Below are 24357 nucleotides of genomic sequence, written 5' to 3' on the forward strand. Positions count from 1 at the left end.
TTGTCAGGTGTCAGTTGTCAAAAAAAAAAAAAGTCAGGTATCAGAAAAAAAATTGTCAGGTGTCAGAAAAAAAGTTGTCAGGTGTCAGAAAAAAAGTTGTCAGGTGTCAGACAAAAAATTGTCAGGTGTCAGTTGTCAAAAAAAAAAAAGTCAGGTATCAGAAAAAAAATTGTCAGGTGTCAGAAAAAAAATTGTCAGGTATCAGAACACAAGGTACCAGAGAGAAAATCTTCCTGCAGGTGGCGCTGTTGTCATGTCCCACCCGAATTGATTTCCAAATACGTCATCAACGTGTGACCGTGGGAGAGCGTAAGGTCATTGACCTCACCGGAGTTTTACCGTGGTTCAGGCTCCTAACGACACAAGGTAAGTTTAACTTTTTCTCCCTTTTGTTCATATTTTTGCCACAGTTGTGTTATATTAAGTTGCAGTTATGTTGTGAAAGTTACATATCAGAGACGGAAAGCCAGTTTTGTACGAAACCAAATCAGTACTATTTTTGTCTGGCTAATTCATTCTAGCTAGCGACAGTGGTGAAACGTGATTCAAATTTAAACTGTTCAGTAATTGTTTTGTATACATTTCAGCAAATGGACAAGCTGAAAGCTTACGAGCAGCCTGCATCCTTTCTGTCGCTCTTTTTCTTTATTTCTCTTTTCTATATTGCTACTGTCGGGATATTTTTTGATCCCGATTTTTTTTTTCTGTTATTGTTTTTAGACTTTGCTGCAATATGTCATCTGACGATGATGAAAGGAGTATCCGACTCTGGCTGGTTCCCATGACTGTACCAAAAATACTTTTTTTTTTATTAAAAAAAGAGCATTAAAAATAAATGACTAAAGTACAACTTATTTATTAACTACTGTTCACCTCTTTAATATCAAAGAAGTGTATTTTTTGCTACACATGTTTTATTTGTGGGCACTGAATAGACGATGCTTTTAGTGTAATTGCCACATAAAAAGATTTAGTACTTTACTGGTTAATTACTTATGTTCAGTGTAAGAGGTGGGTGATCAATTAGACTGTTGTTGTTACACTTAACCTTTCAAGATATGATGATAATAACATTGTTCAACAAAGGCTTAAAACAAAAGGAAATCAGCTGTGCACTGAATTCATATGGGCATAAAATAAGGTAAGTCTGCAATTTAACAGTTTCCGTGACAACTCTCTAAAATGACAAAACATGCAGTTTGCATTTAATATAATGTAAGTCTGTGTTGTCTTTTAACAGTGAGAGGCATCTGAGACGAGTTTTAAAACTTCTAGGGTTGAAGCGAAGATGCCCCCAACGACCTTTTACTGAAATCCACAAAGCTGTGGAGGTAAGCGTTAAAACATCAGTGCAAAAAATATATATTTTCCTGAAGTCTGTGTCATGAGCTATTGTAGAAACAATAAATGTTATTTTCTGTAGTGATTTAAAAAAAAAAACATTCAATTGTCTGTTTGTTTGTTTTTTAGAGTGAGATGAAACAGTGGTCTCCTGAACAAGGAATCAGGGCAATGGTAAAGCGGGTAAGGGATGTCAGAGGAGTGCGGCCTTGTTACAGGTTGGTTAAATAGTGTGTATATAATCAAGTATTCTCTTGTTTTACTGTTGAGCTCATAGTAAAATCTATTGTTACTGTAGAGACGATGTTGCTAATATAATGAGGTATATGGATGCAAGTGGTCTTCAGAGGAGATCTCCTGGAAAGAAGAAAATTCCCCGTCGGAATTACATCAGCCGTGGTCCAAATGACACATGGCACATTGATGGTATTTATTTTATCTTTTCAATTAACCTTCCAAACATGTTTTGATGGTACTTCTGTTGAAACAAATTGTAATTATTATTTGTTGTTTCATATAGGCAATGATAAACTGAAGTTCTTTGGAATGTGGATACATTTGGGGATTGATGGGTAGGTTTGAATATGGCATTCGCTACTTAATTTATTATATTCAGTGATAGTACAAAGTTGCTTCAAGATAAGGATGTGCGGTAAACTGAGGTGTTATCTCTCCTGAGGAGTCTAGGGCAGGGATGGGCAAGTCCAGGCCTCGAGGGCCGGTGTCCTGCAGGTTTTAGATGTGTCCTTGATCCACAGCTGATTCAAATGGCTAAATTACCCTCACAACATGTTTTGTAGTTCTCCAGAGGCCTGGTAATGAACTAATCATTTTATTCAAGTGTGTTTACCCAGGGTGATATCTAAAACATGCAGGACACTGGCCCTCGAGGTCTGGATTTGGCCAAGCCTGGTCTAAGGGACCAAGATAAAGTATGAATAGTGAAGGAGTATTCAAGATGGCGGTTTTTAAAAGGCTTATTTCCTGCTAGTCTTAAAGTTCCATTTCAGACTGGCAGTTAATTTCAGGGAGGGCCAAGACCAACACAACAAACAAAACATCCCTGATATAAAGTAAACAGAATTTAACTCCAAAGAAAATAAAATGTACAATTTACGATAACCTACCTAACCAACACATAAACAGGAGAATACAAGGGATTACAAAACAAAAGGCAGCTCTCCCCTCGCGTCAGTCTGAACACAGTCAAGAGTCACATTCAATTCCAAAGGCATGTAAGCCTACACAACTATGGCAGTCAAAATGGCCGGAGGAACCAGAAACAACGCCTAGACATAATACAATGGAAAACCAGCATACTCTTTGTCAGGGGAAGACATTTGTTCAAACACAAGCAAGAGAAATAAGACACTGCAGACCAAACTCAGAGTGTATAAGAGCGTGCGCACGGGTGAGTGTCTCTGAGGAACACACACACCGAATGCAGGCTTGCTTCCTTTATTTATAGGAAAAAGCAGGTTACATAGTACTTTCTCTTTTGTGAGAAGTCGAAGAGAGGTTAGGCATTAGATCAGCTTATCTGATCTTTCACACACTGGGGTAAGAATACAGAAGTATATCATGCTTTATCTGACATCACAGACACTGAAGTAAAGAATGCATCATTATATCATGTCTGTCAAACATCTCAGACACTGAGGTAAGGAATGCATCATGTTTTCCTTTAACAATAGACTTGGTTAGGTGATTCTTCAACAATAGGCTTGGTTATGTGAAAATATATGAACACTTGAATATAAGGCACACTTGATTATATTGTATTTCATAAAAATCCTCTGTCACTCTTGGGGAATGTAACAAAAACCAAACATAGTGCCAAAACATGATTAAATCATATGTACAAGTGGCCACTTTTCTGTTTCTTTCTTTTCAGATTTTCCAGGAAGGTTCTATGGCTAAAGGTGGGCACATCCAACCGCAAACAAAACTTTGTGGCCAGATACTTCTTTGAGGCTGTTCAAGAACAGGGTGGTATGCAATATACTAAAAAAATGGGGGGTTAAAAAAGATTACATTTTGTTAATAAATTTATTTTTTCATCATTCACTAATTATCTTCAGTTTGTGTCTTTAGGCTGTCCTCAAATGATTCGGGGGGACAGAGGAAAGGAGAACCTTGTTGTGGGTCAAATGCAGATGGCATTTCACATGCGAGATCTTGGGAATCAGGCATGGAGGTGCTTCAGAATGGGGACATCAGTGCACAACCAGGTATGTCTTTAAGCTGGTAAATGACTATTTCTAAAGTAACAACCTGACAACAAAACTGATAATGTCATGTTTCTGTTGTTTAGAGAGCTGAATGTTTCAACAGTATTTTAAAGCGGACATGGATTAAGAAATGGCTGACAACATTTGAGGTAAAGCAAATCTTTCACCTGTAAAACCTATTAACAAAGACTAGCCATCAAAATTTCGTTAAACATACGATGGATTAGTTTATCTGAAAACACAAGGCCAGAATCTGTGTTTATGTACATCTGTACCTTTTCACTAATGAAATTCTCACCTTCACAACTTATGTCTTTTTCAAAACAACATGCGTAGGCCATGATGGAGTCTGGGATCCTTGAACTGGACAATCCTGTGCACATGTAAGTCAATATTTTTAGACATGAAAAATAATCAAGCAGCAGTATGAAAGTATGTGGTCTAGGAATGCCTTTGTTTTTTGAGTACTGATTAAAATTTAGCTTTTACTTATTCTACCTCAAAGAAGCAGATGAACATATTAATTTTTTAATTCTCCTTTTTCATAGCAACTGCTTGCAGTACTCACACTTGCCACTGCTTCAAAGAGACTTAAAAACGGAGCAAACAGTTTGGAACACCCATGACATCCGCAAGCAACGCAATGCACCTGGTCCATTTGGGAAACCCGACCTTCTGTTTACCTCACCACCTCCTGGTATGTCATTTGAAAGCCTGTGGGGTTTTATTTTTTTGTTTGTTTTTTAACTTTCATTAGTTTACTTTTACTTTGATATAGCACTCTTCACAGGATAAAAACCACAAAGTGGCTTCACAATAATATAAAACAGATAAACATAAAACAGCACAATCGAACACACAGAATAAATGCAATCAAGGAAACGTAATGATGGAGGCAGAGCATTCCATGACCTGGGAGCCACCGCTTTGGAGAATCTCTTGCCTCTGGTCTTCTGGTGGGACTACTAACAGCCATTGATTAGATGATCACAGGCTGGGAGAGGGAGCGTGGGGTTCTATAAGATCAGAAATTAAGGCAGGAGCTTCACGATTCGGAGCATTGAAAGTCATTACTAAAATTTTAAAATGAATTTTCTAAAATATACTGGAAGCCAGTGTAATGAGCGTAAAACTGTTATAATGTGCTTTCTCTTTTGTGTCTTCCGAAGAAGCCTACTTGTAGTACAATAAGAGATTTCTGAATTTCTACTGTCAATACTAAAATGGCTTCATATTGACACCTTTAACTAAAAATTTATCTAAATGTTTGAGTGATATTTCCATCTTTAAGTTTCTGTAATAACATCTGTAAACACTGACTGCTTCTTATACAGGTTCTAGAACAGCTTTGTCATTATTCATTTATTTTTAACATTCAAAGTGAACATCTTTTCAATATTGTCTTTCATTCGCAGGATATGGCAATGTGCTGCACATTGTTGACCCAGACCTTTTAGACTATGCCAAGCAATTAATCTGTGAGAGGGAAGAGCCTTCACTGGTAGCAAACCAGGAATTCAGAGACATGTGCCAGAACATTTTAGAAAACAGCCAGTTTCCCTGCACACCTGATGGTTGCCTTGCTGCATACCTCATGCTAGTCCAAGAGCTCACAACTGCCATGAACAGAAATGCAGTTCCTACACCTTCTACGTTTGCCGAGGCAAATGACATATACATCTTTCTGAAGAGAGAGAGGATGGAAGGTGCACCAGATCTCCGATGTTATTCCCGGGATCTGCTGGAGCCACTCGCCTAGCTTGGGAGTCACCGCACCTAGTGCTCCGATTACCACGGGGACCACCGTTACCTTCACCCTCCACATCCTCTCGAGCTCTTCTCTGAGCCCTTGGTATTTCTCCAGCTTCTCGTGTTCCTTCTTCCTGATATTGCTGTCATTCGGAACCGCTACATCGATCACTACGGCCGTCTTCTTCTGTTTGTCTACCACCACTATGTCCGGTTGGTTAGCCACCACCATTTTGTCCGTCTGTATCTGGAAGTCCCACAGGATCTTAGCTGGATGGGCAAGAGACGAAACAGGGCGTTGTTGGAATATATATATATATATCGATTGTGGCGATCGTGGCTCAAGAGTTGGGAGTTCGCCTTGTAATCGGAAGGTTGCCGGTTCGAGCCCCGGCTTGGACAGTCTCGGTCGTTGTGTCCTTGGGCAAGACACTTCACCCATTGCCTACTGGTGGGGGTCAGAGGGCCTGGTGGCGCCAGTGTCCGGCAGCCTCGCCTCTGTCAGTGCGCCCCAGGGTGGCTGTGGCTACAATGCCATCCCCAGTGTGTGTGAATGGGTGGATGACAGGTTGTGTAAAGCGCTTTGGGGTCCTTAGGGACTAGAAAAGCGCTATACAAATACAGGCCATTTACCATATATATATATATATATATATATATATATATATGAAAAAAAACAAAAAACAACACCCAGCACGCCCCTGCGGGCGGTTTATCCTTCAAGCTCGGGTCCTGGGAGCTTGAGGGTCCTGTGCATCTTAGCTGTTCCCAGGACTGCGCTCTTCTGGACAGAGATCTCCGACGTTGTTCTCGGGATCTGCTGGAGCCACTCGCCTAGCTTGGGATATATATATATATATATATATATATATATATTAGGGGTGCAACGATATTCGTATCGATATTGAACCGTTCGATACAGTGCTTTCGGTTCGGTACGCATATGTATCGAACAATACAACATTTGTAATTTATTTTATCAACTTTCCTTCTGACGATGCTGTCTGTGTTGAGCGCTCAGCGAATCTAGGCTGCACTGTCGAGCGCAGATCCACTGAGCGCTCAACACAGACAGCATAGTCAGAAGGAAGAGCGCAGGGCACCTCCCCCACCCTCATTCAGATCTGGCGTTTGGAATTATTTTGGTTTTCATGTGACGTATGACCCTGAAGGTAAGCGAGTCATGGACTAAAGTAAAACAGTATGTTGGATGTGCCATGCAATGCTCAATTACATGGGTGGGAACTAGTGTGTTAGCGCAGTTAGCTCGTTAACGTGTTGGCCGTCTAGCCCCATGCACGGGGCGATCGGCGGTAGCTCGTTAACGGAGATTTGCCGTGTTGTGGTGTTAAGGTCATTTCAACGAGATTAACCTGAAAGCACTAGTGGGAACACAACGAATATGACTGCACATTTACGCCGACATCATCCTAGTGCAAAGACAAAAACAACAAGCATGCTACTAACTTTAGCCGAGTCATTTAGACAGCTGTTAGCACATGATTCTCCTTATGCTGCTGAGAATATAGCCCAGAAGAAGCAGATAGTATAGCTTTTATTTTGGAAAGAGCCATTTCTCTGTAATAAACTCTCTTTTCCAAAGATGCATGATTCCGCAATCAGATACAGGGCTTGCAATATCGCTAGCCTGACGTCCTGGGGCTAGCGATTTTTTCAGTCGGGCTACCAAAATCTATCTCTTCCCTGCCCGTCGGGCTATTGTAGGAAGGAAAAATATATGTCAATGCTTTTGCATTCTTTCAGAAATGTAGCTGGGTAATTATGTCATTGGCATCGGTGAGCCACTGTCAATATGTGACATATTGAAATCGCGTTTGAATTTGCGCTTGTTTTTTTGCTTTCACTTTGCAATCGTGCGAACTGTGTATAGAGAGCGACAGCACTGATCTGTGAGTGATGATAATTTGCGCACCAATTCCTCTGACATCGTCTTATTAATCGTTAGCTTACTATGCAAACATGACAAGTGAAATCTCCCGCAGCAAGCTTAAACATGTGAGAGGTTGATCGCGCAGAGAATCGCTGAGCTTATGTGAGTGCGTGTGTAAAAGCAGCAGGATTTATATTTGACTACGATGACCTGGATGACTGAGAACCTTCACGGATAGATATATATTTTAGTTCTGCTGAGCCAAATAAGACAAGTCAGGGTGAAGAAGTGACAGCCAAAGAAAAGCTTACCACAAAACGGAGAAGTTATGACAAATCAGACTATAAGGCAAAAAGAAAGTGCAGCTTTATGGTTTCATGGACAAAATAATTTCTGTGGCTGCAATATGACGAGCTAAATAACCAGGGCTGCACATAAGTGGTCCGCAGGTGCGCATTCGCTGTCAAAATAAAAAACACGCACAAGGGTTAGGGTTAAATTTAAAAACTGTACTTTTGAGTTAAAATATATATTTATAATTTTAATAAATGACAAATTAAAAAGGCATGAACATTTTTTTGTATCGAAAAAATATCGAACCGTGACACCAAAGTATCGAACCGAACCGAACCGTGAATTTTGTGTATCGTTGCACCCCTAATATATATATATATATATATATATATAGGGGTATATAGGGCTTGGTACCCAGTGTCGGAGTGTTGGGGTGATAATATCTCCCCCATACAACACATATGCTAGGGTTAGCCAGAACTTTAGGTCATGGGGGAGATGTCATCATCCCCACCCCACGACCAGCTGATGTGTTGAAGGAGTTTAGTATTGGCATGTATTCATTAGCAGTGTGAGCATTATGGAAAATCCCTTCTGTGATCATCACCACAACCAACCAGCTGATCTACACAACAACAGCGATAATTTTTGCGACGCTTGGCTACAAGATGAACAGCCTACAAGATGACCTCTACTCTCCTTCCATGGAAAAGGAGACTAGACGCCAAGATCAACACAGCATGGAGAGAAATTAGTCAAATATTGAGGCTGCAGAAAGGTGTTAAGATAGGGTGCCTAAGACGTAAGACAAGGAAGCCAGGAGAATGAACAAGCTGTCCTCCACTGAACCATCCAAGGTGTAAGCTCAGTGGCAGGGCAGCAATAAGAGAACAGCCCCAGCAAGACCAGAGAAGAAGGATTACTGGAAGAGTATATATAACCACCAAATAATTACAGAGAGTAAGGTAAGTCCTATTGATGTAGCTATACGAAGTAAAAGCAACATCAGGAGAAGGAACACGAGAAGCTCAAGAAATACCAAGCGCTGAGAGAGGAGCTGGAGAAGCTGGACAGGTGTGGAGGGTGAAGGCAATAGACCAGGGGTGGGCAATCTCAGTCCACGAGGGCCGGTGTCCCTGCAGGTTTTAGATGTGTCCTCGAACCAACACAGCTGATTTAAATGGCTAAATTAGCTCCTCAACATGTCCTGAAGTTCTCCAGAGGCCTGGTAACGAACTAATCATGTGATTCAGGTGTGTTGACCCAAGGTGAGAGCTAAAACCTGCAGGGACACCGGCCCTCGTGGACTGAGATTGCCCACCCCTGCAATAGACCCATACTGGACGAGCGGCTCCAGCAGATCCAGAAACAACCACTGAGATCCCTGTCCAGAAGAGGTCCAACCAAAATTTAAAAGCCAACCTCAGTGAAATGATGAGGCAAGACCTGTGCATAAACAGATGCCTGCAAACCTGTGAGAGACTTATAAAGTCACACTGAAAGTTATTACTGCTAAAGGTGGTTCTGCAAGCTACTGAATCAAGCTTTATAGTTAGCTTTCACAGGATTCTGAAGAGTCCACTGAAAAATTTATTTTTCACAGGTCTGTTTTATTATTTATATTTACATTCCCATACTTGAAGCACAAATATACTTAACATCAATATTAACTTCAACGTGAGAAGACAATTTGCACTGGTTTATGTGCATAGGGTCTTTAGACCATTAAACTCTTTAGGCCTAGAATAAGAGTATTTGTGGTTTTGAAAATGGAAGAAAAAAAATTCAAATTATTATCATTATTATATTCTTCTTGTTGTTGAACAATTAATAGATTTGACATATTTTAAGAACCAATAAAGTTTGTATGTACTCACAATATTAACATTCACAGTTACACGGAACAAAGCTAATTACTGTCTATTTTTCACATTTAAAGCAGACATTGTGGAAAATGATGCAGTTTCTTGCAGAAAAGATCAAAGACCATTTTCTAATTGTGGTCAATTATGTGTAGTTAATAAAGTATTATGTACAGCCTCCAGGAAATGTAGGATTTGAACCTTATCAGTGTTTTAGGGTAATTAATCTGCTTTTGAGGACTCGGATTTCTGCTCCTCCCTGTTACTCCATTCTGCTTGTTATTGGTGAGTGTCACTGATTTCTAGGTAACCTTACTTTACCTGAATTGACTTTTTTTGGGCAGCTAATTTTTGGAAGAGATTTTTTTACAGAAATATGAAAGATATGAAAATAAAATGCATATGGAATCTTAAGTCAAACACTGTATTCCCTTCACGTTCCAAAGAATGCCTGCTCCAAAGCTTTAACATCAAGGCAAGGTCACTACTAAAAAACAACAGGGACTCGTGGCTTTGCTGGTATGTCAAGCAAGATTTAGAAGATTGTAAGAGGCAATTACTGCAGGGTCGCAGAGCTCTATGCACAGTAAGCCGACACAACCTGATCAGGATTATGATGCCCTAATTTCCATAAATCTGCCATCACCACAGCAGGAGGCACGAATGACTGATTGTAATCGCAAGGAGTTTGAGACGATTAACAAACCTGCCAGGTCAAACTGCAAATCAAAACGCACTAACACTGTGACTTCTCATTACACTCCCAACTCTTTGTTTCCATGAACTTAGTTGAGATGCAGATGACACTCCTGAAGAACTGTTTTTATTTATTTATTTTATTTTTATGTTTTTGGGGGTTTTTTTGGGAGGGGTGGTGACATCTTTCCTAGCAATAGCTATACCTTCCAATTTTTCTCAGAGGACTATTGTCAATCTAGAGCATAGTAGCACTTCCACAAATGAGTCATGCAACGAAGCACGATAAAAGCCTGATCAGTCATAATCAAGAGGACTATCTTTATGATACTAGCAGGAAGTATTAACCTTGGGTCTCAGAGGGGATTCTTGTTACAGTGGTAGGTATGCAGCAGGGGCAGAGGCTTTGCTACCTCTATCTTTCTGAGGTACATGACAGAAAACAATATAAAAGAATCAAGAGTGGATCCCAGATTGTCACTTGGCACTGGCAAAGATGGATGCAAAACATTTCCGAACACTGACTCTGGACAAGTGCACTTCTGAGAGAGTCTTATCCACAAGAAAAAACAATATTTTACACATACTAAATGAAGACTGCAATTTATAATACAATAAACCTGGTCCATGTATTTTCCTACACTGAAAAGGTTAGTTCAAATGATAAATGTAATGCAGTTTAATGCACTGGACAAATGATTACCTGGATGTGGTAATGTGTGTCATCCATTTCATTGCTAAAACAAGCATTAAAATCCATCTATATGTCAGCAGGGAAGAAATAAGTGTACATTAATGGGGGCATAAAAAATTATACTCATCGCAGGGAGACAGAAACGTTACCAGAATAATTCGTTGTTGGTCACTGTTTGAGGTACTTTCTGGTCTGTTTTTGTTTCATAACTCCTTCATATATTATAACATAGGCCCTGCACATTATTTTAGAAGCTGCATGCTAATACTATTGTAACTCTTTGATGTGTATTATATTGTGGAAATAGAGAACAGAGCATTTTCTCTCTCATCGTATGTTCAGTAAAATTCTTGAATGTTGGCAGAGGAAGAAAAATCAAGGTAGGACATGTCATATATACTGACAGCACAGCACTTAGTCAATATACTTGAGAATAATAAATTAAACATATCTACTCATTAGACAAGTAGCGAGCTGTTATTGCACAGTACTTGCATTTTTCACTCAACCACCAGGATAGGAGATGAAGTTGAGACACAGAAATAGCATTGTTGATGTAGATCAGTCTAATAAACACAGTCCAGCACCAGGAAGGAGATTGGAGCAGTAATTTAATTCACTTATAGTACATAATGCTAGAGAGGCTGTCAGTGCCAAAAGCTTTGTCAGTCTATAGCTTCTGAGACAGTAGCCCCCCAAGATATTGGTTCTGGAATTGGATTACGCTCAGGCTGGGTTTCAGAAAAAAATGATTGTGGTGCATAAAATACGTATTGTTTATTGCAAATTATATTATTGACTTTATTAAGGCCTGATAATCTAATAACAACTGACATAATTCATACGTACTTCAACCTTACCTCCTCTTATAAACATACACATCACCAAGAAGATGTTTCAGTGTTTTGTGTTTGGCTGTTCTACACACGGGCAAGTCATAACATTTAGGATCATTTATCTTCACAAAGACTTACAAAGTGCTCTGTGTCACACATAAAATGAGTGAGCCACATGTGAGAATTCCCTATCAGTCCTGCTTCGTAAAAAAAACATAAAAACGCAATGAATTGAGCAACGTGCTGTCTTTTAAATCGTGATTGATGTGATGTGTTCAGAGAAACAAAAAAGCAAAGGTGCACACACACACATACACATACACCCAAAGAGAGAGAGAAAGGGAGAGACTCGAGTGGTCACTTTTTCCCCTGAATACATATGGTATATTTTTATGGCTGTTGGAGCTGTTAAAACTGATTTTTGTTTGCGTTTCCAAGTCATGAGCCTTTCATCAAAGTTTCTACTCTGTCTGTAGGTTTCCAATCCCATTATCTTCCCAATACAGAAGCTAGGCTTTGATTCTGTGATTACCACTCTCACCATTTCTCTGGACAGTGACCCACAATCTACCCTGCTGCCTCCCTACTGCCTCCTTAGTCTTCAGGGTCTGTCTGGAGGGGACTTCAAAGTTACAGCGGAAAAATATCCAATATTTTCCAGCAGCACAACACCTATCATAAAGCATGATTCCCTCAAAATTGTATTTTGTGTTAACAAACAGCATTTGTATCTCTTTTTTTCTTTGGGCTGTCATCTGATTGTGTGTTTCAATTTTAGGTATAAAGATTACAACTGGCGTTGTATCGTCTGATGTGCAATGGTCAGATAAAGGACAGCTAGTAGCTGTATCATTTCTGCAAATCTCTTTATCCAGTAAGGAATTTTCCAATTATTGACACCAAAAGACACACTGTTAATAAATCATTCAGTCTTAGATGCAAATCCATCTTAATCTGAAAAGGTTGAAGTTAGAGAAAATTCAGCAGCTGCTTATGTTTAGTGACAGAAAGTTATGCATTATAAATGACAAATGCCATGAGGAGTTTTGTTTGGTCTTCTTATGTAACAGAAAAGTTATTTAAAATGCACATTTCTCATTATAATAGTCTAAATGTTTTTTGGCACTTAAGGGGTTAGCTATTTTATACAAATGCACATCCAGTTAGCATCCTTTATGGCTGGATAGTCAAAGGTTTATTGTGTGTTTTTTTCTTGCTACCATCAGGTATCTGATACAGTATTGGGCAATGGGCATCAAGTCTTTGTGCTTCCTGAACTAAATTCTACTGATACACTTCAACTATAACTTACAATAATTCATACAATTTGATAATGAAAAACTTAAACACTCATAAAGCTGATAAGTTATTGCAGTGCAAGCTCAGTTAAATTATTAATTTCACAATTAGTATAGTGCTTCTGCAGCAATCATGGTAACCAGCACAACTGAGGACACAGAGCAGACAACCCATTGTCATGGCAAAGTGTGTAATAGACACACCAGTGTCCATTTTGAGCTTTGCCTCTCCAAAGTATGAGATGGACATAGATGCAGAAGTTGCATTACTGCATGCAGAAGCTGCATTACCAGCAGGGGGAGAAAACATATTTAAAGCCAAGAAGTTGGTAGTGAGACAAAAACATATGAAGTTAGGAGGCTAATATGTATTTACATGTAAATGTGCAAATAATGTCTTTTCAAATGCTTTCCCGTTATTATTTTCATGTTGCTTGAAATAAAATATCTCCCTCTGTTGGTACTGCAGCTCTTTCATTTCACGCTTGGGAGAGGCAAGGCATGAAATGGACACGGTGGATCGGTGCGTCTATTATATGTTTTGCCGCGACACTGTGTTGGAGCAGAAGGGGATACATAGGTCAGTCTGTGTAAAACAAGGCACGGAAGAAAACCAACACTCAAAGTATAACTGGAAATCAACAAGAAAACTAACACATGCATGAAGACACTGGACAAGAGGTCAGAGTATGGAACACACACTGTAGGCCTAAATCCTTACAATGACAATAAATAAATACACAATGCCTAAGAGGGCAAGTGAGATCATACAATAGCTGCTGAAATTGAATAGTATATGGCATACGGTCACTGTGAACCCCTACATTATACCATTATAGACTACCTTCTTTCATTAGCATTAACTAATATAGATTCACTTTAGTCCTTTATTATGAAGTCACACAGAAAAAAAAGGTGGCTTTGTGTGTGTTGGGGGAAAACTCTGTAAAAAACCCAGGAGAAATAAAGACACAATGAGACAAAGTTACTTTCTTTATCAAACGTGTACACGGGTGAGCTGCTAAGAACAACTCACACCATGCACAGTGGCTTGGTAATTTTTATAGGCACAGAGCACAGAGACAGTGAGAACAGGATAACAAATAATAAACAGATAAAATAAAACAACTCCATATATGGTGCTAGTCTCGTCAGCAGAGAGCTAGGGAAGATAAAACAATCTAAAACAATATGTCCCAGAAACAAGATGTGTTTGCTGGGAAAGTCTAAAAAGATAATTCTAAACTAATCTAACCATAGGCAGAGGGCAGACAAAAGGCATCTTTGTACATTTAAAAGAAGGTAAAGAAACATAGAATCATTTTTCCTGTAACAGTGTGGAACAAGTTTGGCTTAAACATATTCCACACAAAGTGAAGCAATTGACTTTTACATAGTAGATTCATCCAAGTAATTCAAAAAGCTCTGCTTGCTGCATAACAATTTCAAGTTCCAGCAACTGAAAAGATCCATCTGTTAGAGTGTGCCTAATCTGCTGTTCTCATAACAAGCAATATAAATATGCAAATTGTTAGAGCTCTCAAAGGGCTTTTCATTTCAGACTTCTTGTGGGTTGGTAAAAAATACCCATATTAACCCTTTCAAGAGTTCTTTGTACTGTCACCAAGTTTACTTACGCTGTACAGCCAAATGTACAGCTAAATTTAGCCTTCGTGCGTCATGTTAGTTCTGGCTGGCTTGATATTTACTGAGCACCATAGTGATACTTTAATATATTACCACTTTAAAGAATTGGGTTCTTGAAAAAAGAAAGCATTATTTTGGTTATTTCATGTAAGCACTTAGAGTTTAGGCTTCTGGTAAAATGGAGGTAGCAGGCAACATTATTAAACTGTAGTGATAAATAAACATACAGTGTAGAGTGGCAGCAATCTTCTATCACATATAGACAGTGTGGGAAAAAAATCAACTTCATCCCAAAGCATCAAATATTGCCACATAAGTAACTGCTGGCATTAAACTGAGCCATAGCACAAATCTCCTGTGACAACAACTGCAATACTGGATACACACAGGTAACCATAATGCTTTTCATAGCATGGCAAAGTCTGTAACCAGGAGACACAAGGAGGGTGGTAGTGGTGTAAATTTGCAAGATGGCCAACCAGGAGAGAGAACAGTCCATGTCGTGCTTGTGTTTTATAATTTTTTTAATCTGCTTTTAGTGATTACTTTTGCTTGGTACCTGATTGTTTTTATTTACAGTATATATAAAATGTAATTTACTCTTTCACAACATGAAGGAATGTGGAAAAAATTACAGCTACAGCTCATTTGGTGAAATCAGATCCAAAGGAGTTCAAACTAAATGTCAGTGTTTGAAAAGTTGGGAGATCAGCTTTACTTATTGCTGTGGCCTGAACATCACAGCACGAACACTAAATGACTCTTGACACTTGTGAGTATCTCTGAAATGCCAGCAGTTTCAATGAAGCAGCAGTATTTGACAAATTGGGAATGAGAATCTTCTCAGAAAAGTACACTGCATGTACTGAGAGAACAGTGACAAGTGTTATTGTTATGAGTGTTCTTAAAATAGATTGTGAGCTCACAGACATAGATTCTGGTGATATGGCAGCTATAAGACCATATATAACCTTCTCTAGCACATAACCGTCAAAACATGTACCTTATAAACAAATGGGAATCTAAAATATATTTGTGCCCATTGAATGAGAAAAATACAGGTGTGGAGTCAAATGTTTGTATTGTTAAAATACATCTTTATTCCCTAGGTGTATGGAAGTTTATGACTCTTTTCTGCCATGCATGTGCAAGCATGCATACATGAGCAACACACTTGCTCATTTGATTGAAAAGGTTCTTTTAAGATGCTATGTTCCCTTTGTTCAAACATTGATTTATTCATAGTGCCAATCACGCTCTACCTGAGTGACCAAATTAACCTGTCACTCCACTGCCGGATTAGCGAGAATAGTGCTTGCTAACTGGGAAGGGGAGTATGAAGTTGAACTGTGATTCTTTTCCTCCCAGCAAGGCCCACATAAAGAAATGTAGTTCTGGACCATCAGGTTGCATCGATGCATGTAGAAGCCTCCTCTGACAGTTAGTCCCTCTGGCTCTGATGCTCAGCTCCATTCCTCTCTGGTGCAGCGCTGAGCTTGTGTATGCATATGCATGTTTATGTGCATCCGTGTGTTTGTGTGCAGGGAGGGGTAGTGGGTAATGCTATTTATGGGGCATTACACTTTGAAAATGCAAGCCTTAACTGAAGCACAAAAATATACCTTCCATGACTGTGCTTCAGTAAAGGAACTGTGTTAAATTCTTTATGAAGAAAAAAGCCTGAATTGCGTGATGCAACACTGAGTAAAATTCTGTATTTGAAAACTGGAATGTAGCAAGTCATATATTTCAAGGATGAATATAAAGAAAAAATAGACATTTTAATAGTCAGTGCTTTATTGTCCGCATCAGTTATACTTCATGATTTCCAGAAGTGTCTTTGTAAAACCATTGTTTAAAATTTGAACCCACCCATTACAAAATTTCCAAGATTTTTTTGTCCCATTTGCCAATTCTGACCTGAGCCAAGAATCCTTCATAATAAATATAATTTTGATCAACAGATCTTTATAGAATGCACAAATACTTAATCTGACATTTAAAAATAGTAGGTAGACTTATTTATTTAGATACAAAACGTAATAGTCATAATGATATGAAAATATTTTATTGAGTGAAAATGGCGAGAACTATTATATAACAATACATTACTGTTACAACACTTAAAAAATGTCACTGCTATATAATAAAATAAATACTCATAAATGCAACTTACAATGATAAATATTCAACGCTAACTAAAATGTAGAATACAAAACATTTAAAAAAAATTCTTATTGCAAACTGCTCTAGTCCATTCAAAACAGTGATAAGACACCTTGTATATGTGACACTTGCACGTGTGTTTCCCACCATCATTGAAATTTCAGCTCAGGTGGTTTTATAATATTATGATTCTCTCCATTTTCCCATTTTTATCTCAGTTAGCGGAGTATAAATCTCAGGTAACTAAAACTAAATTCACTCTTTTTTGTTTTTAGATCATTACAAATGTAATGTGTTTGTATTTATATAACACCTTCCTAGTCTTAGTGACCATTCAAAGTGCATTTCAGTACAAGTCCCACTCACCTTAAGCACTTTATCTAGATCACCAAATGAGAATCATCCATTAGCTTAACATGCATGTTTGTGGACTGGGAAAGGGAGCTTGAATACCTGGTGGAAGGCGAATCAAAACCATACAGAAAGCCACCCTCTCTCAAAGCACCTTCTCTTGTCTGTATGGCCTCTGTTCCTTTTGTACAATGATTGAGTCCTGTAAGAAAAAATGACATTTAAGGTATTATTTATTCCTGTCAAATGTCAAAATGGGTTGAATTTAACCTGAACAGTATGTAAGGGTTAAATATTGCATATTTTTAATGATATTTTTGAATGTTCACTTTTGCAAATAAAATGGCATTTTTCCATTAGATAAAAGTATTAGTTTCAAGGTGTAGTATGTGTCTGTTTAAGTGGAGAGGGCTGAGAGTTAATGCAAAGGTGTTGTTTTACTGGCCAGTCTATTTTTCTGTCTTGAACTTTGGCCACAAGCTGAGTAGTGTCCAGAGAATAAGGTTGTGGATATGACAAGCGGCTGATATAAACTTTCTCCAAAAGGTATCTGGGCTCAGCCTCAGAGACAGGATGAGGTGTGCTATCAGTTGGGAGGGGCTCAGAGTAAAAGCTACTGCGCGTTCACATCTAAACTCAGATCGCTGCAAGATAGCAATCACAAGGTCAATGCATTTAAAACCCAAATCATGAAAATAACGGCGCAGTAAAAAATTATTTTGACATAAAATCATGTGATACAAAATCCTAGTATGACATAAAAAAAAAAAACTACCATATGTGACTCTCTCTCTCTGCATTGACCTTTCTGGGGTCTGATGCAAAACTCTGGCCTTGTTAGGATTGTCAATGCATCAGCCGGCAGCACCAAACTGAACATGAGTGCTTAAAACAGCTCAGTCAAAAGTGAAAACATCCTCAACTGAGAAGCAGAATGCTTGTAAACAATTGGTTTAATGCCAGAAAACAGCACTGAGACATTTAATATTCAAACTATGCTCTTTGCTTAAATGTCAACATAAAATACCTTTGTAGACTCAAGGCTTATTCAGTAAAACAAGAACGAACAGTGTGGCATCATTCCTGCCCTTCTTGCACTAGGCTTTCATACAACCTTTAACAGCTGAGAGCACAACAATAGCTGTAAGCCGCTTTCCATGGTGTCTGACTCAGTCGGACTGTGTGGGACAGATGAACACTTATAAGGACATCAGTTTCCAAGGCTTAAGCTTCACACAGAGATTTTCTTTAGCCCCTTTTTATCTCACCTCTCTGTGTCCCTTTGGAGACTTACCAGGGCTAAGCTATTCACTGCCATGGATGATGTCTGTACTGTGACATCTAAATCATTTAACCTTTTGTTACACATTCTGAACAGGGACTTTTAAGCTATCTCCTGTAAAATTATAAGTTAATTGTGTTATGTTTGTGTAGGTTCTCAGTCATCTCAGTCATGGTAATGTAAGGAGTTTGGAAAGAAACCAACTGGACTTCTTTAAGTTTCTAAAGTTTTGTACAGTCGTCTTCGTGGAACTCAAAGAAATGTAGTCACATAGACTATTAACACTAATTCTGTTATTATTCAACACAAACTAGCATAGTCAAACTGGGCAGGTGTGAGACTAGAAACCATTATTGGCAGTAGTTCCTCTTACCATCTCACTCAGACATGTAACAATTTTTAAAACAAAGAATAATTTGAATGAATTCAAATAAAAAAATAAAAAAAATAAAAAATAAAATAAAATCTGAGATTTTATCTTTGATAGGCAAAGCAAGATCTGACAGATTTTGCTGGGGGAAAACAAATATATAAACAAATATCTGCCAGTGAGCAAGGTAAACGTGTTACTAAATGTCATGGAACATTTAGAGTTGGAAAAAAGATTTGATCTAAATGATAAGACTACAAACTACACAGTGAATTCTACAATTGCTAAGAGCAAATTTAATTTGCTATCGTTTCTGGTGGCAGCAAAGCTTGTATCAGCAGCTATCTTACCACAGTGACTATGTTGTTTTGGACAATGTGAACTGAAGGGTTGGAGCAGGTTCACTTGTTTTACCAACTGAGATTAGCGTTCTTTTCAGTACATTAACAGATATCAACATTTATTTGAAATGACACAAGCTAAACCAACTAAGCATGAGGAAAACAGTCACTTAGAAATAAATCACATGGTAATTTATGTTGAAAGCTCCAGTAGATTTTTAGATTTTTCTTTGTGAACAGCCTGAGATCAGCTGACTTGCACTGCTGCTCTGAGGCTTACTGTTCTTTGTGGATTTAGCCAACTGAATTAAAAATTCTATAATCAGAAGTTATATGGGCCACCATAGCTGCATTCCAAGCCCCAGCTATTTCTGTTAGTGCAAAAGGTAGAATTTACAAATCAAACTGAACCGCATCATCAGCCTAAATTTAAATGCTCCACTGCAGAAGCTTAAAAATGGTTTGATCAGGGAGTGTACATTCATCCTGTATGATGACCTTCTTTGGAAAAGAAATGGAAAGAAACAGAGAAATATAGAAACGCTTTTCTCTATCAATATTATCTCATTGGTGTTGAAATGCCATTATGCAGTTATGTTTGCTATAAGGCACATAGAGTAGAAAATCACTAAATCCATCAACATTTCAAGGTTTCCTGTTTTTTTTAAGCGTTTTTGTCTTTAAAATGTGTGTTTTTTTTAACTTTTAAGAATCTATTGAATCTACAAAAACTAAAGTTCACTTTTACTCTTTCAACAACTCAGTTTCTATTGAGAAGCTTACTGAGGTGTTTAACAAAATGAAGCCCTCAAAGAAAGTTTATGAAATGTAAATTCTATCTAGAAAAAACGTTCTCACCTCTAACTGGTTTTGGACATGTTTATTAAAAAACAAATAAACAAAAAGAGCAATCGTAAGACCTCTTCTGAAAAAAAAACCCCTCTCTGGACCTAAATTTCTTGAATAATTTTAGACCTATGTCCAAATTTCCATTTCACTCCAGTGTTTTAGAAAACATTGTCACTGAACAATCGATTGCTTTTTAAAGAAATTCGCTCTTTGATGCAATCATGTTTTAGAACAAACTGTAGTGCAGAGACAGCACTCCTGTGTGTGATGAATGATTTGCTGGTTGCAGCTGATGGTGGTAAATCCAAATCCTCTGTTTTAGTTTCATTAGATCTGAGTGCTACACTGTGGATTACTATATCTTATTGGATTGTCTCCAAAACTGAGTTGGCATCACTGGTACAGTTCTGAGGTGGTTTTACTTCTTATGGGAAAGGTCTTTTAGTGTTGTCATTGATGAGTCACAGTTGTTCTCACCGAGAATGACCTTTTGGCATCGGCGTAACTTTGTGCTGAACATTGGGGGGGGGGGGGGGGGGGGGGGGGGGGGGGGGGGGGGTCAAGATCTCTGTCTAAATAAATAAATAAATCTGGGTAAATTCCCAGATTATTAAACATGCAACTATTTTGATAATAATACCTGAAACAAGTAAAGAGAACCAACAGCCTATTTATGCAAGATAATTCATATTTTTATTGGGGGGGGGGGTTATAATGGTTGGGTCTGATTATTAGGGGGGTCATGATCCCCCTAACCCCCCTGGAAATGACGCCCCTGCCTTTTGGCTACCTCAAGAGTGTTTTTTCACGTCCTATTTTAGCTTTCCTTCATTGTTTATGTATTTCTTTTTGAATTGATTTTATTGTTGACGTTTAAGGCCCGCTCTAGGTCTGCACCAAAGTATATTTCACATTTTCTGACGCTGTACACCCGTGGTCATAACCTGAGGTCCTCAGCCAAGGCTCTGCTGGCCATCCATCTCGGCTGAGAACCAAAGATGATCTTTTTTTCTGTCCGGGCACCCGCTCTTTGGAACAATCTCCCTGAGGATATCAGAATGGTGAGCTCGCTTATCTTTTAAATCTATCGTAAATATTTTTATAAGCAGGCTTTTTCTGTCTCCACTTTGAATTATGTCTGTGTTTTACCATTTTCTTCCAGCCATCATTTTTAATTTTTATTATTTTTTACATTTACTTTTAATTTGCCAGTTTTTCAACTTTAAACTTATTCGATTGCTTGCTTTTATCTCAATGCCCTGCCAGGATTTCTATATCTTTATTTGTTTCACCTTTATCTCTTCTTAAATGTCTATTTGTTGTTTGTTTCCTCCCTTGTCCTGTAATGTCTAATCTTTGTTTTGAAAGCTGCTACTGTACAAAATGAAAGATATTATCAATATTAATTTCTAAAAACATACACTAAGTTTAGAGTGATATTCATTTATACACTGTATACAGGGTAATTTGGCATCTTAACATTAGGTAATTTAAAAAATGAATGGATAAAAGCATTATTTATTAAACAGCTGTGGTTAAGTGAGAATGCATCAATACAATACAAATGAGTAAAATGAGTAAAGCAAAACATCTATTTGTTTAAATTCAAGTTATAATATTATTTTAAGCACTGCTATTACCACATGGCCTATAGTGGAGTAACTTTCTTAGTAGTTTTTAGCTTTTTCTTCTGCTTTTTTACGAACACATTGACCAAAAATGCCACAAGAAAAGTTTTTCGTCTAATTTTTTCCCTCAGTGAACAAGTGAACAATTATATACATCAGCCTTTATAATAATATTAACAGATCTACTTCCTCCCTAAGATTTAGGTTCACTGAAATTGTTTACACACCATCCTCAATCCTTAAATCCGTGATAGGTCACATGAAACATTCTAATGACTTTTTGCTGTTCTCGCTTCTGTATTCTGCTCCACACATTTTAGTTTTCTCGCCTGTCTTCATGCCTGATTAAAACTCTCTCTGTGGCTGCCTGAGCCGTCATTCATGTCATCACCAAGGACAATCCTGTGATTTCCCAGTGGTGTCTGCAGCCAGGGACAATGCTCTATTTAACAATTTCTCAGATGAATCAATTTATCTGTACGAAACCTGAAATGGTTCCATAAAGCTGGGAAACTGATTTGGTGCCTGGGAGAAATGACAAACCTGCAAGATAAGATATCGTAACTGCATGAAATTATAATTTAACCTTTTCCTGACTACGAATGTTTTGCTGGTGTACTCATCCTGATGACTTACATGATGATTTCCCACACAATGGAAATCGAAATATTCACGTTTACTGTCATACAGAAGTATACTTTGTGTCACATAACCAATACAAATTCATATAACAGTTGATATTCCAGGTAATGTTAATATAATGTAGATATTCTGATGGTAACCAATTGCATCTCCAGTCTTTAGATATCTATCCTGCACTCACTGGAATGACTTTTGAAACATTTCATAAAATATTTGTGTAACCCTGCTAACCTGAGAGATAATGGGTTATTTATGAGGATCAATTCCTCTTTTGAGCCAGACACACCTAGTACCTTACAGAAACTGTAGCTTTTGCCACTTTTACACTGGATTAATTTCTTCAGCTCCAGAGGTTGCCCCTTGGTGATAATGGAATACTAAATGAGCCCAAATTTAGTGTGAGGATTTTTTTTGCCAAACCTCACACAATAAATAACTGACATTTATTACTGCCTAAATAGTCCTGGATCCTGTGTAGGGCACCTCTAATGTAATTAAAAGTAATTAAAAGTATCTAATGTAAGACTCCTTGGAGAGCAGGCAGACTGAAGAACACAACTAATGAGTTTTATAAATGTATAGAAATGAAACTTGTGTCACGGACCGGCTCGAGGTCCGTGAGCAGTGTGGACTATTGTTATTATTATTGTTATTTTGTGATGTGTGCGTCTTCTGCACTGCTGCTGTTCTTGTGATTCTCCATGCTTGTATGTATAGGCAAGTTTGTGTGGCTGTGAGTGTGGCTGAGCACTGGGTTTCAGGCAGGCCTGGTGGGTGTGTCCCGTCTAGAGGCTGGCCACACCCGAAGCGGATGATCACACACACCTGCAGCTAATGAAGCCTCGTCGGTGAGTGTGGCTGAGCACTCCTCGGCGCGGGATCGCTGTGTGAGACTCCACGAAGGAGCGTGGAAGACAAGAGCAGCGAGCACGGGGTGCGGGGACACACAGCAGCGGAAGAGCACGGAGCACAGACTTGTGGGTGAAGACACCACATGGCAGTCAAGGGAACACACGGGGATTTATTCTGTGAACTATTTACACCACTGTAAATAAACACACTGCTTATATTCAGAGCCCCGCGCCTGGGTCCTCCTTCCCCTCAATCCCCACGGTCTGCCACGCGGAATTGATGATATACATAAATAAATTACTATATAGATATAGCGCAAAACAAAGGAAAAACATGCTGTTTTATTAACAAATAGTCCCTGCTGATTGTTTAAGAACTCTTTAAAGCCACATTAAGCCTTTGTTGAAGTGGACCTCAGCCTAAGCTGACTGCCCGCTGTGATCTGCTTACCAGCTAATAGGGGACAATTGCTAGTTGCCATTAGCTACATGTCAAATGCAATCTGACAGCGCTTCACCTTTCAGAGCGCCCTATAATTATAATAATTATATAATCATAGATAAAATATTTTCACTGTTAAGTTTTCTCTTATCCTGACATAAAATTATGTCCTGTGGTTTGTGTGGGAAAACTGACAGAAAAAAAAAATCTTAATTATACAGAACTAACTTTAATTAATCAGTATTCATGAACTACATTGTCTACCTAAATAGAATCACTGCCCTATATTTGCACAATAGTATTTTTACAAAAGAAAAAAAAAAGTATCCTGGAAGTTGTTTGAAATTAATAAAAAAAAAACTTATTTGTGACTAAAAAACTAAAAAATGTTGCCTGCAACAGCTGTTCACTGCAGTGTTGACGGTCAGAATTTCGTGTCCAAATGTTCTGCGTCATATCAAGGGAATAGTTCAGTCGACCCTGAAAGATATAATTGACGGATAGAAAGGATTGTTGAAGGATTTCTCCCCACCAATATATATAGCTTCAAAACTGAGTCATACAATGTCAGTGTCTGACCTGCTGTCTACAACTTAATTTTTCTTGAGAAAATTAATAAATAAATAACTGGTTCTCATCCTCTGACAAGGTTATGTTTTGATAAAATTAATTTCAGTGTTTTAAGACAGGAAATGTTTTTAGAATAATCAGACTGAACATTCATAATCCAAAATTTCACTTCTCTTCTTTAATCCATTCATCCAGTGTAAGAAGATTAGTGTAAATTTTTTTAAGTAATTCCATTTTTTTTATTTTAAATAAAGACTTTGTGGGACATATTTTCCTATAACATTGCAAAGTTGCCATCAGCGTGATTAAAACTGATGAATACTCAA

General features: G+C 38.2%; 1 protein-coding gene across 2 annotated transcripts; it reads left to right on the forward strand.

The window, feature by feature from the left end:
• The first annotated feature begins 299 nt into the window (after positions 1–299).
• On the forward strand, positions 300–20447 carry LOC308409465 (uncharacterized protein). 2 transcript variants are annotated; one of them, XM_080902244.1, is made up of 14 exons: positions 300–366; positions 721–758; positions 1057–1141; positions 1241–1331; positions 1471–1559; positions 1640–1767; positions 1862–1913; positions 3236–3333; positions 3436–3572; positions 3656–3721; positions 3909–3955; positions 4121–4269; positions 4988–12468; positions 13362–20447. In XM_080902244.1, the coding sequence occupies exons 2-13, from the start codon at positions 734–736 to the stop codon at positions 5329–5331; spliced, it is 1311 nt and encodes a 436-aa protein (XP_080758370.1). In that variant the 5' UTR covers positions 300–366; positions 721–733; the 3' UTR covers positions 5332–12468; positions 13362–20447. The 2 variants fall into 2 exon arrangements, with proteins under 2 accessions (XP_080758370.1, XP_080758371.1); XM_080902245.1 differs by lacking the exon at positions 13362–20447 and having other exon boundaries at positions 1679–1767; positions 4988–8621.
• The last annotated feature ends 3910 nt before the right edge of the window (positions 20448–24357 follow it).

Source organism: Rhamphochromis sp. 'chilingali', assembly GCF_963969265.1.
Source record: "Rhamphochromis sp. 'chilingali' genome assembly, chromosome: 14".
Classification (NCBI taxonomy): domain Eukaryota; kingdom Metazoa; phylum Chordata; class Actinopteri; order Cichliformes; family Cichlidae; genus Rhamphochromis; species Rhamphochromis sp. 'chilingali'.